Source organism: Mixophyes fleayi, chromosome 10 (genome assembly GCF_038048845.1).
Source record: "Mixophyes fleayi isolate aMixFle1 chromosome 10, aMixFle1.hap1, whole genome shotgun sequence".
In the NCBI taxonomy this organism is placed as follows: domain Eukaryota; kingdom Metazoa; phylum Chordata; class Amphibia; order Anura; family Limnodynastidae; genus Mixophyes; species Mixophyes fleayi.
Genome location: NC_134411.1, coordinates 94874829 through 94889835, shown reverse-complemented (window position 1 = coordinate 94889835; position 15007 = coordinate 94874829). Strand labels below are relative to the sequence as shown.

General features: G+C 42.2%; 1 protein-coding gene across 3 annotated transcripts in view; it reads right to left on the bottom strand.

The window, feature by feature from the left end:
- The window catches only part of MYLK3 (myosin light chain kinase 3), a 48600-nt gene that overhangs the window by 18145 nt on the left and 15448 nt on the right, over positions 1-15007 (bottom strand). For 2 of the 3 annotated variants that reach the window (XM_075189218.1, XM_075189217.1), the window contains exons 2-4: positions 5576-5666; positions 3888-4248; positions 478-875 (exon numbers count right to left, since the gene is read on the bottom strand). In XM_075189218.1, the coding sequence (XP_075045319.1) occupies positions 478-875; positions 3888-4248; positions 5576-5666 (850 nt within the window). Of the gene's footprint in view, positions 1-477; positions 876-3887; positions 4249-5575; positions 5667-13953; positions 14658-15007 lie in introns of those variants that run through there. The other variant, XM_075189216.1, reaches the window with a different exon arrangement.

Below are 15007 nucleotides of genomic sequence, written 5' to 3'. Positions count from 1 at the left end.
CATCTCCACTTTTTCAAACCCGCAGTTTAGTAAGTATACCCCTAAGTGTCTGGACTCTCAGTTCCACGGCGTATGGGTGAACCAGATAGCTTGGCCATACATGCTTCTGTCCCCTAAAACTGGCCTAGTCAACCAGGAAAATTACCTCTTAACTCTCTGGGCCAGTATTGCCGAGACAACTGAGTATTATATTTTATTGGTAGATTGCGGCAATATGTGATTTTCTATCGCTGCGGTTATCAGATCAGATTTCTATTACGTATGGTAGACACTTCTAAACCCACGAATGATGATGGAGGTGGGTGAACTTGGTCAGAACTAACCAAGACCTCACCAGGCCTACGCTTAAGAGATGGATCCACGTGTTACTTGGTGCAGTTCAACCTTTCCCTTTATAATAAAGTTTTATTAATGATTTCTGGCCATGGTTGGAACTTAAAAACAGTCAAACGGATTCAACGGATATTATCTACCCACCGATGATATGTAGAGAAGAGGCTTCCAGCACTCCGGATGAGCCAGTTGGTATTTCCGAGGTAAGAGTTTGATCTGGTGGCTGGATGGGATCACAGCCCTTCTTGGTCAGTTCTCCCTTATGGTGTTTTACTCCTCCCGTCACTCTATGGTCTGTTTCTTTACCATCTCCTCTCAATCCTTCTCGTTCCATGGCCGTGCCTCCCGTCTCCTGTTGTGTAATAGTCTCCTGGATGCCGCATGTCTGAACTTTCACAGTCTTTGTAGCAGAGGACGTCAGCTTGTCCTTACCCGTAACGTCCACTCTCTGAGGTACCGGTGGTATTTGTGCATTTACTGCTACTGTCACCACTTCTGCGCTGGTGACCGGCGCTTTATCCGCCTGGGTGTCAGTACGTTCCCTGAAAAATATATGATATTGTTATGCTGCGTCGTTCTCTTTTTACTATTTTGTTATGACAAAAATAGCACATTTGCCAAAATCACTTAATTTGCTTTGTTAAGCAAAAAACCGCCGTGTAGACCCTTATCCTCTTCCAATACGGCTACAGTTTCCTGAAAAGTCTTAGAGTTATACCCATCTCATGTCTCTGTTCACTACAGTCAGGCTTTAGGTGGACCCCCAGCCACATCCAGTAAGTTCCATTTACAAACATGAATAAGCGCCTTCACCAACGCATTTTACCATTTTGTGATGTTATACGCTTATTATAGCGCAAATGCACCTGTTTTTATGTGAAACGCGTGGGAATGCATTTTGGAATGGTGGCATCTGCAGGGGGTACAATTCTTTCATTCTCTGAAGGGAGGAGCTGAGCAGAGTTGGCGTTCCTTGCTAAATGCGCACCAGGTGCTTCAATGTGCCTCAGATTGCGTCCACGTACATAAACAAGTTTTTGTTTGTTGAAACGAACATTTACATGAGACGCAAAGGGAGGAGAGGACTCTTTTCTGGGGGCGCTCCCTGGTTTGCACGTGCCCAACTTGCAACTTGCACCCACGAAAACAACTTATACTCAGGAGATGCTAGAAAGTGAGTGTCAACTTTATTTATTCATTTTTGAATGTGAACGTATGATTTATACATGATTTGTTTTAATTTTCTTGTTATCTTTTGATTTTTTTTGTTTTAATACATAATCTAATTATATGAATTTGATATTGATTGTTACCGGCAGCACGGTGGCTCAGTGATTAGCACTTCTGCCTCACAGCGCTGGGGTCATTAGTTCATTTCCCGACCATGGCCTTATCTGTGTGTAGTTTGTATGTTCTCCCCTTGTTTGCGTCGGTTTCCTTCGGGTGCTCCGGTTTCCTCCATACTCAAAAACATACTGGTAGGTTAATTGGCTGATGTCAAAAATTGACCCTAGTCTCTCTCTCTGTCTGTGTGTATATTAGGGAATTTAGACTGTAAGCTCCAATGGGGCAGGGACTGATGTGAGCGAGTTCTCTGTACAGCGCTGCAGAATCAGTGGCGCTATATAAATAAATGGTGATGATGATGAATACCAATAATATAATCATCGCATCTTAATTATTTCTCTTGTCTCTCACCAACCAGGGGCAGTCGCTGCGGGTACGTGGATTTATATGCGTACAAATAACCATTAAAACAAAAGTGACATGTAATGATGACAGTCCTATGTGTATATTCATATGACTAATTTAATACATAATTGAGGATGGGATAAGCAGTATTTAGGTAAAGATTAATTTAACGGATGGGGGTGGCAGGATGCACTTTGTATGACGTTTTTATACTTTACCACATTTCCCTACATTTTCGGCTGGACCCGCAGTCTTACAATTGTAGGGACAAAGTCATTTAACAGGGGCAGTTCCAAAAACTGGAACGCGGGCGTACATCTATGTATCTGTGAATGTGGTCATGCCCTGAGAAGCCTCATAAAAATAAAACAAAATCTGTAAATTGCAAAAACATTTAATATTATTCTATAATATAAATGCTTAGTGGCATGTGTTAGTGTGTGTGTGTGTGTGTGTGTGTGTGTGTGTGTGTGTGTGTGTGTGTGTGTGTGTGTAAAAAATAAAACCAAGCTGCAGCGCCACCTGCTGGGCGGAGTTATACACTGACCTACTAAATTCTTAGTGTGTGTGGAAAAAAAAAATCAGAAAGGGCTGAAATTTGGTATACTAAGATGTTTTTAATTTGTTAATTTAATTTGTTAATTGTTAAAAGTGTTTATAAAGATTTTAAAAAAATATATATATATTTCTTGAAGGAGGTGGTTGGTGGTTGCCGGGGGTGACAGTGGGGAGTGGTTGGTGGTTGCCGGGGGTGACAGTGGGGAGTGGTTGGTGGTTGCCTGGGGTGACAGTGGGGAGCGGTTGGTGGTTGCCGGGGGTGACAGAGCGAGAGGAGTGTGATACTCAGGACCGCTGAGAGAGATCCCTGTGTCTGGATAGACATCTTGATAGATGTTGCGATGAAAATGAAGGATGAGGTGATGGAGAAGAATGATGAGGTGGTGACATGTGGACAAAACCACGTTAAAAAGGGCGCTTACGTCGGGAAGTAACGCTCTTCCCCTGAGGAGGCCTGGGCTAGGCCCAAATGCATGACAAGAACCTTTTTAACACCTTAAGTAGCTTGATTTGACTAGAATGCATGAGTAATATGCATGGGTTAACTTGTTGGAAATATAGATTTAAAAAAAATGTGTGGACTTCTCTTTAATACAGTATATTCATCATCACTGCTCATAATCATTTCCACCAAAAAAACAATATACTCTCCAATTTTTTATGCTCTTAAACTATTGTTCTTAAACTAATCCTAACCAGCTAGACCATACCTCTCCCCAAAATACTTTAGTACTCTTTGCTGGCCGCCTATAATTGTCTATAGCCAATAGCATTGTGTGTGCAATCTTGTATGTGCAGTGATATTTGGACTAGTACGTCAATGTGACAACTCTCTGTAATGCAGACAGTCGCTAACCCTAACCTTACCACCGTTCTCAATGTTATTTGCAGAAATCTATGCCTATGACATCAAATGCACATTTGTAAGGATGTCTGCATTATATTTACATGCTCAAGTTTTCAAGCTTTTTTAATAAATAATCCCTCGACTGGTTTGCAAATCCTTGTTGCTCATTATTCTGCTGCATTATGGATCAAATAAAGTGAGTGTGAATGTTGCTTAACACAGTCTTGCCATTAAGAAGATCCATCTGGCCTCTCTGATGGGGGTTTGAAAGTTCACTTGGCCATGTCTTTTATAGCCACTATCCCTCGTATAGCTCTGACTTAATAACTAGAGCTGACTTTGGCAAGTAGCTAGCAGTTAATCCTCAGAACTTTCCAATCTCTGTTACAATCTGGAATGAGTGTAGGTCTCTTATATTGTATGTCAGAGTGTGCTCTATTCATGTAATTGTCATTACCTTAGAAGCTGTTCTTCTACAGCTGGTAGAGATATCGAGGAGACAGGTTTTCTAGAGATGGGACTGTGATCTCCCCCGGGTTCCTCTAGTATCTCTTTAGGTTCCTCAAGCCTGGTATCCTGGTCTGTGGCAAGGCTGTGAGAAGGATGGATGTGCTGGGAATCTGGGGTCGTCTGAGAACCTTTCTCTGCAGGTCTTTCCCCGGCCACCTTCTGCGTCCATGGTTTGGAGATGTCGAGAGGTCGGGATGGTTCTAGAGGAGATTGACCACCTGTACAGTTGACTTTACCATACGGGCTGCTATAAGGATCTGTCTTCTGACTGAGTCTTTTCTCTTCCTGGGGTTTGCTCCTGAGGGTGGCTGCAGTGAAGAGGGCGTCATGTGTAAGTGGATGGAAGGAGGACAATACAAACATTAAAATAGGCGTCTAAAATGAATGACCATTTCCTGATTCAACAGTACGTCAAACCTTCTAGATTTTTACTGAAGGATTATTCGTTACCTATTACCTTTCAATCTGTCTTCTCTCTCCTTTGATGGTGGCTAAATGCAAGTTAGAGTTGATTGGTGCTCCGGCTCCGGTGCTTGGAGCCGGCTCCACGACCCTACGTCTCATGTCTGTATACTCTACGTCTACCACACTTCTCCCCGTCATGTCTTATGCTGAATTGTTCCTGTACGCCATGCGAATTGTTCTGTCAAGTGCATCCATGCATTTATTTTTCTGCTCAACTGCTCTCATTACTGTTCTCATGTATGTCTTATCTGTATGGTTATGTCAAGTGCTAGGGAACCTATGGCACCATACAAATATACATTGATGATGATAGAGCTAAAGAGGAGCTGGAATCTGAATGCTGGAGAGGAGGTGGAGCTGAAATAAGAATCGAGCAGGGCTCTGGAACCCAGCTTCTGGAGATACGCCTGTGGGCAGCACGGTGGCTCAGTGGTTAGCACTTCTGCCTTTCAGCACTGGGGTCATGAGTTCGATTCCCAACCATGGCCTTATCTGTGAGGAGTTTGTATGTTCTCCCCGTGTTTGCGTGTGTTTCCTCCGGGTGCTCCGGTTTCCTCCCACACTCCAAAAACATACTGGTAGGTTAATTGGCTGCTAACAAATTGACCCTAGTCTGTGTGTGTGTGTTATGGAATTTAGACTGTAAGCCCCAATGGGGGCAGGGACTGATGTGAGTGAGTTCTCTGTACAGCGCTGCGGAATATGTGGTGCTATATAAATAAATGATGATGATGATGATGTGTTTGCTGGCTTAAATTTTGGAATGAAATGTAACATTATACTAATGTTTATATCCAATTAACATTACTTTGTATAGTTGGAGGAAATATTCCACACTTGCTAAAAGTAAACACTAAGCCCATAACAATAATAATATTAATAATAATATAGTAATAGCTCTGGATCTAGTGCAAAAAGTAGCTGGATCTGGGATTCCTCGAGCAGCCTGGTGCCAGAGCTAAGCTAATGAAGCCAGGACAGGACCGGATATGGCAAACCTGGAGCACTGGCAGTACAAGTGATGTACAATGCAAAGGAGAGGAAAGAGACACACTGAACAGACATTCTATTAGTTTAAAAAGAAGTCTGAAAATGAAAGTTAATACTACACCAATATTTATATCCAATTAATATTACTGTGATCTTTCCAACCAATATACGGTTCCTTACCTGCTGTCGTTCTCTGTATCTCGGCCTGTGAATCTCTGCTGGTAAGTACATGTTTCTGCTTGGTTTCTTTCTCTTCAGAGTTATCTTTAGGCTTTAATATAAAAAAAAAGCAATGAAAAATAAAACATTGACTAACAGATCTCAGATCCAACTTTATAGCTAGTGTTGCCAGGTTAGCATATCATATAGAACGTGTGGCCCACGAACCGCGGAGGCGGCTATTTTGTCAGTTGTACCAATTTCCATGTAAATGCAGCCTATCAGTTCACTGGTAACCAGCGACATCACTGAGAATGCAGCCTCTCCAGTCACTAGGAACCAATGACATCACTGAGAGTGCAGCCTATCCAGTCACTAGGAACCAGTGACATCACTGAGAGTGCAGCCTATCCAGTCACTAGGAACCAATGACATCACCGAGAATGCAGCCTATTCATTCACTAGGAACCAGTGACATCACTGAGAGTGCAGCCTATTCATTCACTAGGAACCAGTGACATCACTGAGAATGCAGCCTATCCATTCACTAGGAACCAGTGACATCACCGAGAATTCAGCCTATCCATTCACTAGGAACCGGTGACATCACTGAGAGTGCAACCTATTCATTCACTAGGAACCAGTGACATCACCAAGAGTGCAGCCTATCCATTGACTAAAAACCAGTGACATCACAGAGAATGCAGCCTACTCATTCACTAGGAACCAGTGACATCACTGAGAGTGCAGCCTATCCATTCACTAGGAACCAGTGACATCACTGAGAGTGCAGCCTATCCATTTACTAGGAACCAATAACATCACCGAGAATGTAGCCTATCCATTCACTAGGAACCAATGACATCACCGAGAATGCAGCCTACTCATTCACTAGGAACCAGTGACATCACTGAGAGTGCAGCCTATCCAGTCACTAGGAACCAGTGACATGACTGAGAGTGCAGCCTATCCAGTCACTAGGAACCAGTGACATGACTGAGAATGCAGCCTATCCATTTACTAGGAACCAATGACATCACCGAGAATGTAGCCTATCCATTCACTAGGAACCAATGACATCACCGAGAATGCAGCCTACTCATTCACTAGGAACCACTGACATCACTGAGAGTGCAGTCTATCCATTCACTAGGAACCAGTGACATCACTGAGAGTGCAGCCTATCCATTGACTAAAAACCAGTGACATCACCGAGAATGCAGCCTATTCATTCACTAGGAACCAGTGACATCACCGAGAATGCAGCCTATTCATTCACTAGGAACCAGTGACATCACCGAGAATGCAGCCTATCCAGTCACTGGGAACCAGTGACATCACCGAGAATGCAGCCTATCCAGTCACTAGGAACCAGTGATATCACTGTGATACATAGGGCTATGTGTATGTGTCAGCTCATTGTAATTGTATTTGAATGTTTTTATCATATCTCCTCAGTCTCTACTCCCTGAGGTTTTCCACTGGATACCAAGTCTTCCTCTGAGCTAGCACAATTGCCTACTATGGGGGGATTTCAATTCCCCCCCAGAGTATCGCTGCGCTAAACCCATTACCGTAATATTACCATTATTACAGTAAATTTAACCCAGCTTTCTCCCTGAGCTGCGAGCAAAAAGTCTGCGTTGAAATAACAGTATCTAAGAGCACTATTACCGTAATAACAGTAATAGTACACAGGCCGCGTTAGTTTTTATAGTAACGCCGCCAATTGAATTCCCTCCTCTGTCTTCTGTCCTTTCTCCATTCCACCGCACGTGTGTGTTAATTCCAAGGATTTTCAGTTTCTAAATTAATTTATTGTGATGTACCATATCACATGACTATAAAATATCAACAGCCCTATGCACTGATCCAACAACAGTGGTAAATAAATTACTTATGCATTAGGTGTATGTACCCCAACATACCCCCCACACACGCAGCAAAACTATAGAAAGTGACATAGAAAACATAACAAGCGATATTGAGTTATAAATTATCAGTGGACACCAATAGGTGTAGGTGGCCATTCTACAAATCTGGATATACATACAACAAAATGAACTGCACACAGCTAAAATGATTGCACTATAATGTATTATAATGAGTTTAAGAGATGGGGGTGACATATATTTTGAGGATCAAAGTAGAACTTCTAAATATCATTTTGCAAAGATAAATAATCTAGGAGTAAAATGGACTGACAGATTTGGGCCCAAAGTAGGGACAATTGGCAGATTTCCTTAAGTTGACCCCATAACCTTTGCACAGTTGAGGCTGTCATTTTGTGGACTGAACCAATATTTTGACTGTGAATTAACTAGGAACATCGCTGAGGCACGAGGCAGTAAGTGCCTCATATCTTAATGATGTCTCTAGTTCGTATTGAAATGATAAGTACAGTATTGCAGGCAATCAGGTCAGGCATGGTGTTCGTTTGCTCATAGTTCATACTCTGGGAGGATTGAGTTAACATTTACAAAAACTTATTTTCTGATCCTCTCACTCTTGACCTCCAGACAACAGGTGCTTTAAAAATCAACATTCTCCATCTTTGTTAAATGAGGAAATATTGAACAAACGAAAATGTCCAAAGGCATTTTAATTTACACTCGCTGCCAGATGCCGTCTAGACTTCACAAGAAGGGTGTTTAAATTCCCAAGAACTCCAGACTATTATTTTTTTATTCATTTTTTTTGTTATCATGGTGAATGGTTTGAATGTAACAAAGTCCCTATCTTGAGAATGAATGCCACAGGGGATACTGCAGTGCTTTCATATTTTCTATCTCCCTAGAAGGCAGCGTTTAAAACTAATTTCACTCTTGTCCTGGAGAGTTAAAGGACCGCTTGATCTTAGATATTGTAAGATCTTTCTTTTGAAAGGTCTCTCCAGACCGAGGTTTGCGGCTCTCCTTGTGGCAATTAGAGGAGATGAATACATAAACACACTATAATAAGTCATAGTATCATTTTTAAATGAGTAAAATTCAATTAAAAGGCAAGCAGGCTTGTACACAGAGCAGTTCTTTGAACCAGAGGTCCCGGAATTAAATATGCAGTATGTTCTATTCCTCTTTTGAGGTCTCGGAACAATGGCACCTGCCTCCATCATAAGCACTGAGAGGACAACGTTTTTTCGGACCCAGGATAAAAAGTACCTTATTGCCAACAGGATGGCTGCCTACTAAGGGGTAAGTTTATCAACCCTTCTAAAAAGGTAAAGTGGAGGTGTTGCCCATAGCAACCAATAAGATGCTAGCTGTCATTTATCTAGTGCATTCTAGAACATGATAGCTAGAATCTGATTGGTTGCTATGGGCAACACCTCCACTTTTCCTTGTTACAAGGTTTGATAAATCTCCCCCTAATTATGAGGGCTTTGTAGTTAAAGGTGAGTAATTTGTATTAGATTGTGGAGGACACAGGGACCAGTGTACACATCACCACACATTGTATATACATGTACTACAGTGCCCAGAGGGAACAGATGTGATTTTGTGCTATTAAAGAATATATGCATGCACCAATTTGCTGGTATGTCCCAGTCTAGACGGACTTGACATCATTGGTGATAATTCTTTTCGGCTCAGGCGTTGCCTCCATAATTGGAGCAATTAGGCATTGAGAAATTGACTATCTTAGTTATAAGTGCATTATTTGGATATCATTCTTTGTGTCGGTATTTTGAACTTGGTAAAGAATTGGGCACTAGCCTCTTCAAGCAATCCAAGTATTAGGTTACCCACGCTTAATACCCCTAGGCTGGGCACCTTTTTAACAAAACACTCAGGTCTCACCTAAATTGTATTATCTTCTAAGAACTCCACCCAAAAATATATATAAGCACAAGTCCTAACATTATTATCAGGATTAGCGCTAATAGAACATTGTATATCTGCACTGGTCTCTATCTGTCTACCAGTAAAACCAAGTCCACCATACCAAGCCCTCAATTATCAGAGGAATGGACACACTGTCCAGGTATAAGGTGTGTATAGAGAAGGAAGGTGGGGTGAGAGTACAGGTATAAGGTGTGTATAGAGAAGGAAGGTGAGGGTGAGAGTACAGGTATAAGGTGTGTATAGAGAAGGAAGGTGAGGGTGAGAGTACAGGTATAAGGTGTGTATAGAGAAGGAAGGTGGGGTGAGAGTACAGGTATAAGGTGTGTATAGAGAAGGAAGGTGAGGGTGACAGTACAGGTATAAGGTGTGTATAGAGAAGGAAGGTGAGGGTGAGAGTACAGGTATAAGGTGTGTATAGAGAAGGAAGGTGAGGGTGAGAGTACAGGTATAAGGTGTGTATAGAGAAGGAAGGTGAGGGTGAGAGTACAGGTATAAGGTGTGTATAGAGAAGGAAGGTGAGGGTGAGAGTACAGGTATAAGGTGTGTATATAGAAGGAATGTGGGGTGAGAGTACAAGTATAAGGTGTGTATAGAGAAGGAAGGTGAGGGTGACAGTACAGGTATAAGGTGTGTATATAGAAGGAAGGTGAGGGTGACAGTACAGGTATAAGGTGTGTATAGAGAAGGAAGGTGAGGGTGAGAGTACAGGTATAAGGTGTGTATAGAGAAGGAAGGTGAGGGTGACAGTACAGGTATAAGGTGTGTATAGAGAAGGAAGGTGAGGGTGAGAGTACAGGTATAAGGTGTGTATAGAGAAGGAAGGTGAGGGTCAGAGTACAGGTATAAGGTGTGTACAGAGAAGGAAGGTGAGGGTGACAGTACAGGTATAAGGTGTGTATAGAGAAGGAAGGTGAGGGTCAGAGTACAGGTATAAGGTGTGTATAGAGAAGGAAGGTGAGGGTGACAGTACAGGTATAAGGTGTGTATAGAGAAGGAAGGTGAGGGTGAGAGTACAGGTATAAGGTGTGTATAGAGAAGGAAGGTGAGGGTGAGAGTACAGGTATAAGGTGTGTATAGAGAAGGAAGGTGAGGGTGACAGTACAGGTATAAGGTGTGTACAGAGAAGGAAGGTGAGGGTAAGAGTACAAGTATAAGGTGTGGTATAGAGAAGGAAGGTGAGGGTGACAGTACAGGTATAAGGTGTGTATAGAGAAGGAAGATGAGGGTGAGAGTACAGGTATAAGGTGTGTATAGAGAAGGAAGGTGAGGGTGAGAGTACAGGTATAAGGTGTGTATAGAGAAGGAAGGTGAGGGTGAGAGTACAGGTATAAGGTGTGTATAGAGAAGGAAGATGAGGGTGAGAGTACAGGTATAAGGTGTGTATAGAGAAGGAAGGTGAGGGTGAGAGCACAGGTATAAGGTGTGTATAGAGAAGGAAGGTGAGGGTCAGAGTACAGGTATAAGGTGTGTATAGAGAAGGAAGGTGGGGTGACAGTACAGGTATAAGGTGTGTATAGAGAAGGAAGGTGAGGGTGACAGTACAGGTATAAGGTGTGTATAGAGAAGGAAGGTGAGGGTGAGAGTACAGGTATAAGGTGTGTATAGAGAAGGAAGGTGAGGGTGACAGTACAGTATAAGGTGTGTATAGAGAAGGAAGGTGAGGGTGAGAGTACAGGTATAAGGTGTGTATAGAGAAGGAAGGTGGGGTGAGAGTACAGGTATAAGGTGTGTACAGAGAAGGAAGGTGAGGGTCAGAGTACAGGTATAAGGTGTGTATAGAGAAGGAAGGTGAGGGTGAGAGTACAGTATAAGGTGTGTATAGAGAAGGAAGGTGGGGTGAGAGTACAGGTATAAGGTGTGTATAGAGAAGGAAGGTGAGGGTGACAGTACAGGTATAAGGTGTGTATAGAGAAGGAAGGTGAGGGTGAGAGTACAGGTATAAGGTGTGTATAGAGAAGGAAGGTGAGGGTTAGAGTACAGGTATAAGGTGTGTATAGAGAAGGAAGATGAGGGTCAGAGTACAGGTATAAGGTGTGTATAGAGAAGGAAGGTGAGGGTGAGAGTACAGGTATAAGGTGTGTATAGAGAAGGAAGGTGGGGTGAGAGTACAGGTATAAGGTGTGTATAGAGAAGGAAGGTGAGGATGAGAGTACAGGTATAAGGTGTGTATAGAGAAGGAAGGTGGGGTGAGAGTACAGGTATAAGGTGTGTATAGAGAAGGAAGGTGGGGTGAGAGTACAGGTATAAGGTGTGTATAGAGAAGGAAGGTGGGGTGAGAGTACAGGTATAAGGTGTGTATAGAGAAGGAAGGTGAGGGTGACAGTACAGGTATAAGATGTGTACTGAAAAGAAGAGGAGGGTGAGAGTACAGGCATAAGGTGTGTATAGAGAAGGAAGGTGAGGGTGACAGTACAGGTATAAGGTGTGTATAGAGAAGGAAGATGAGGGTCAGAGTACAGGTATAAGGTGTGTATAGAGAAGGAAGGTGAGGGTGAGAGTACAGATATAAGGTGTGTATAGAGAAGGAAGGTGAGGGTGAGAGTACAGGTATAAGGTGTGTATAGAGAAGGAAGGTGAGGGTTAGAGTACAGGTATAAGGTGTGTATAGAGAAGGAAGATGAGGGTCAGAGTACAGGTATAAGGTGTGTATAGAGAAGGAAGGTGGGGTGAGAGTACAGGTATAAGGTGTGTATAGAGAAGGAAGGTGGGGTGACAGTACAGGTATAAGGTGTGTACTGAGAAGAAGAGGAGGATGAGGTATAAAGTGTGTATAGAGAACAAATCAGAATACAGGTATAATTTAGGAATAAATTCCAAAGTTGTATCAGGATTGGGTTTGACATGGTATTAGATTTAAATTAGGTTACAAGGTACACACTAAGGTGTGTATAGAGAAGGAAGGTGAGGGTTAGAGTACAGGTATAAGGTGTGTATAGAGAAGGAAGGTGAGGGTGAGAGTACAGGTATAAGGTGTGTATAGAGAAGGAAGATGAGGGTCAGAGTACAGGTATAAGGTGTGTGTATATAGAAGGAAGGTGGGGTGAGAGCACAGGTATAAGGTGTGTATAGAGAAGGAAGGTGAGGGTGACAGTACAGGTATAAGGTGTGTGTATAGAAGGAAGGTGAGGGTTAGAGTACAGGTATAAGGTGTGTATAGAGAAGGAAGATGAGGGTCAGAGTACAGGTATAAGGTGTGTATAGAGAAGGAAGGTGAGGGTGAGAGTACAGGTATAAGGTGTGTATAGAGAAGGAAGGTGAGGGTCAGAGTACAGGTATAAGGTGTGTATAGAGAAGGAAGGTGGGGTGAGAGTACAGGTATAAGGTGTGTATAGAGAAGGAAGGTGAGGGTGACAGTACAGGTATAAGGTGTGTATAGAGAAGGAAGGTGAGGGTGACAGTACAGGTATAAGGTGTGTATAGAGAAGGAAGGTGGGGTGACAGTACAGGTATAAGGTGTGTATAGAGAAGGAAGATGAGGGTCAGAGTACAGGTATAAGGTGTGTATAGAGAAGGAAGATGAGGGTCAGAGTACAGGTATAAGGTGTGTATAGAGAAGGAAGGTGGGGTGAGAGTACAGGTATAAGGTGTGTATAGAGAAGGAGGGTGAGGGTGACAGTACAGGTATAAGGTGTGTACTGAGAAGAAGAGGAGGGTGAGGTATAAAGTGTGTATAGAGAACAAATCAGAATACAGGTATAATTTAGGAATAAATTCCAAAGTTGTATCAGGATTGGGTTTGACATGGTATTAGATTTAAATTAGGTTACAAGGTACACTTCCTCATACATCAAAATATATTTTATAACAATCATTCATATATACATATAAAGTTCCCTATATTTTTAGAAAACATCATAATGTCCTATATTATTCCATGTGAAGAAGTTATTTTTGCTCCTAGGTGAACTGCTCAGGAGTTTTTTTTCTTCTAATTTTCCTTATTATTATTTCCCAATAAAACAAAATGGAGATGAGGAGTGATAAATAGAGCACTAGGAGTATGTGGGGTGCACAAATGCTAATTAATTTAAAATATATAAATAATATGGCAGCCTAAATAGAACCTGTATTTTTATATATTTACGGTACAATTTGGCGTTCATGTCAGTCCTATAAATCTCAATTTACTTTTCATAAAAGAAATCAAATTTATTTTTCGCATGGCTCCAGTGTAATCAATAAATATTGTCATAGAGATTATTCTGCATAAAAATCCAACACTCCCTTCTTGTCAAGCGTTTTAAAACCACTCATTTAATTGAAGTGGGCCGTCGGCCTCCCCTCAATCACTCCAGCAGGTAAAGGGGCACTGCGGCGGAACATTTAATCCTTGAATCTTTATTTTATAATTACAGAACACATCGGAAAGGCATTTAATACATGAAAGACAGAGCTCTCCAATGAAGTGTCACTCAGACCTGACGTTAGCCATCCATTGTACATAATAATCACTCAACTTGAGTCCTCAGATGTAATCTCCCTTAAGAGATTGTGAAAATTACTCCCTAGCCTTTTGTGTGTATTAAATGAACAAACGTTATAATAATAACCAACCTCTTCGTGTGTCTCTTTCCTCCACGGCACTGTACCCTTCAGGATGAAATCCACGATTTTAGAATTCCTCAGTGTTTTCCCCACAAACGTCACAACCTTATCCACGGTGGAGACCATTTTCTCCAGGCTGTCTAGCTTCTCCTGGTGGATGACGGAGTCCTCATGCAATATTTTCAGCAAAGGTATTAATTCGTGGAAGGCACCTTGACCCCTCACCTGCTCGATATCATCTCTTGAATCATATCCTTCCATAGTCCGATGATTAGGTCCATGACATGCCGATAATTTATCCATACCCCTTTCTAGCACGTCCATGCCGTGATTGACCACTTCCAGTTTGCCCATGACATCTTCCTGAAACCGTAATAGCTTGTCCACCTTCTCATTGAGAACGTTCAGTTTCCTGTCCAAGCTGTTGACCCCTCCCGGAGACTTGATTGGGGATTTTCCAGGCCCTGTAGCGGGGTCAAACTTGCTCTCGTACATTTTGGCCAAGCAAGATGTTATCGAATCCTGTTTACTCATCTTTTCAATGATGCACACAACCAACCTTAATCTGGCTTAGTCCTAGTTATCCCTCTCCTAACGTTGGATCTATGAGGGGGATTTATGGTTATACGGCAATCCCCCGGTGGTAACTGTAGACATCAGAACAGGCGTTAAATTCCTGGTGTGCAAAACAGATTTAACTCATGCTATCTTCCTTTTCATTGTGAGGCCTCTAAACAACTGACTAAACTTGGCATTGAACTTTTTTTTTGGGGGGGGTGGGGGTTCTTTGACGTCACAGGGACATTTTAAATTCTTTCCTGAGAGGCTGGTGATGGATAAGCATGTAAAGAATTGTCAGAGTTGGTAACTGACATGAGTAAGGGGACAACATCAGCTTTTTCCTAAATCCAATCTATGTCATTCTTGTATAAAATAGAAACTCATTAAATAACGTATTGCAGAAAGCGAAGAGGAAGAGGAGATGGACACAAAACTAACTTGTTCTTATTAGAAACATCCATATTATAAGTGGCACACTGCACATTCGGAGTGACAAAGGTCC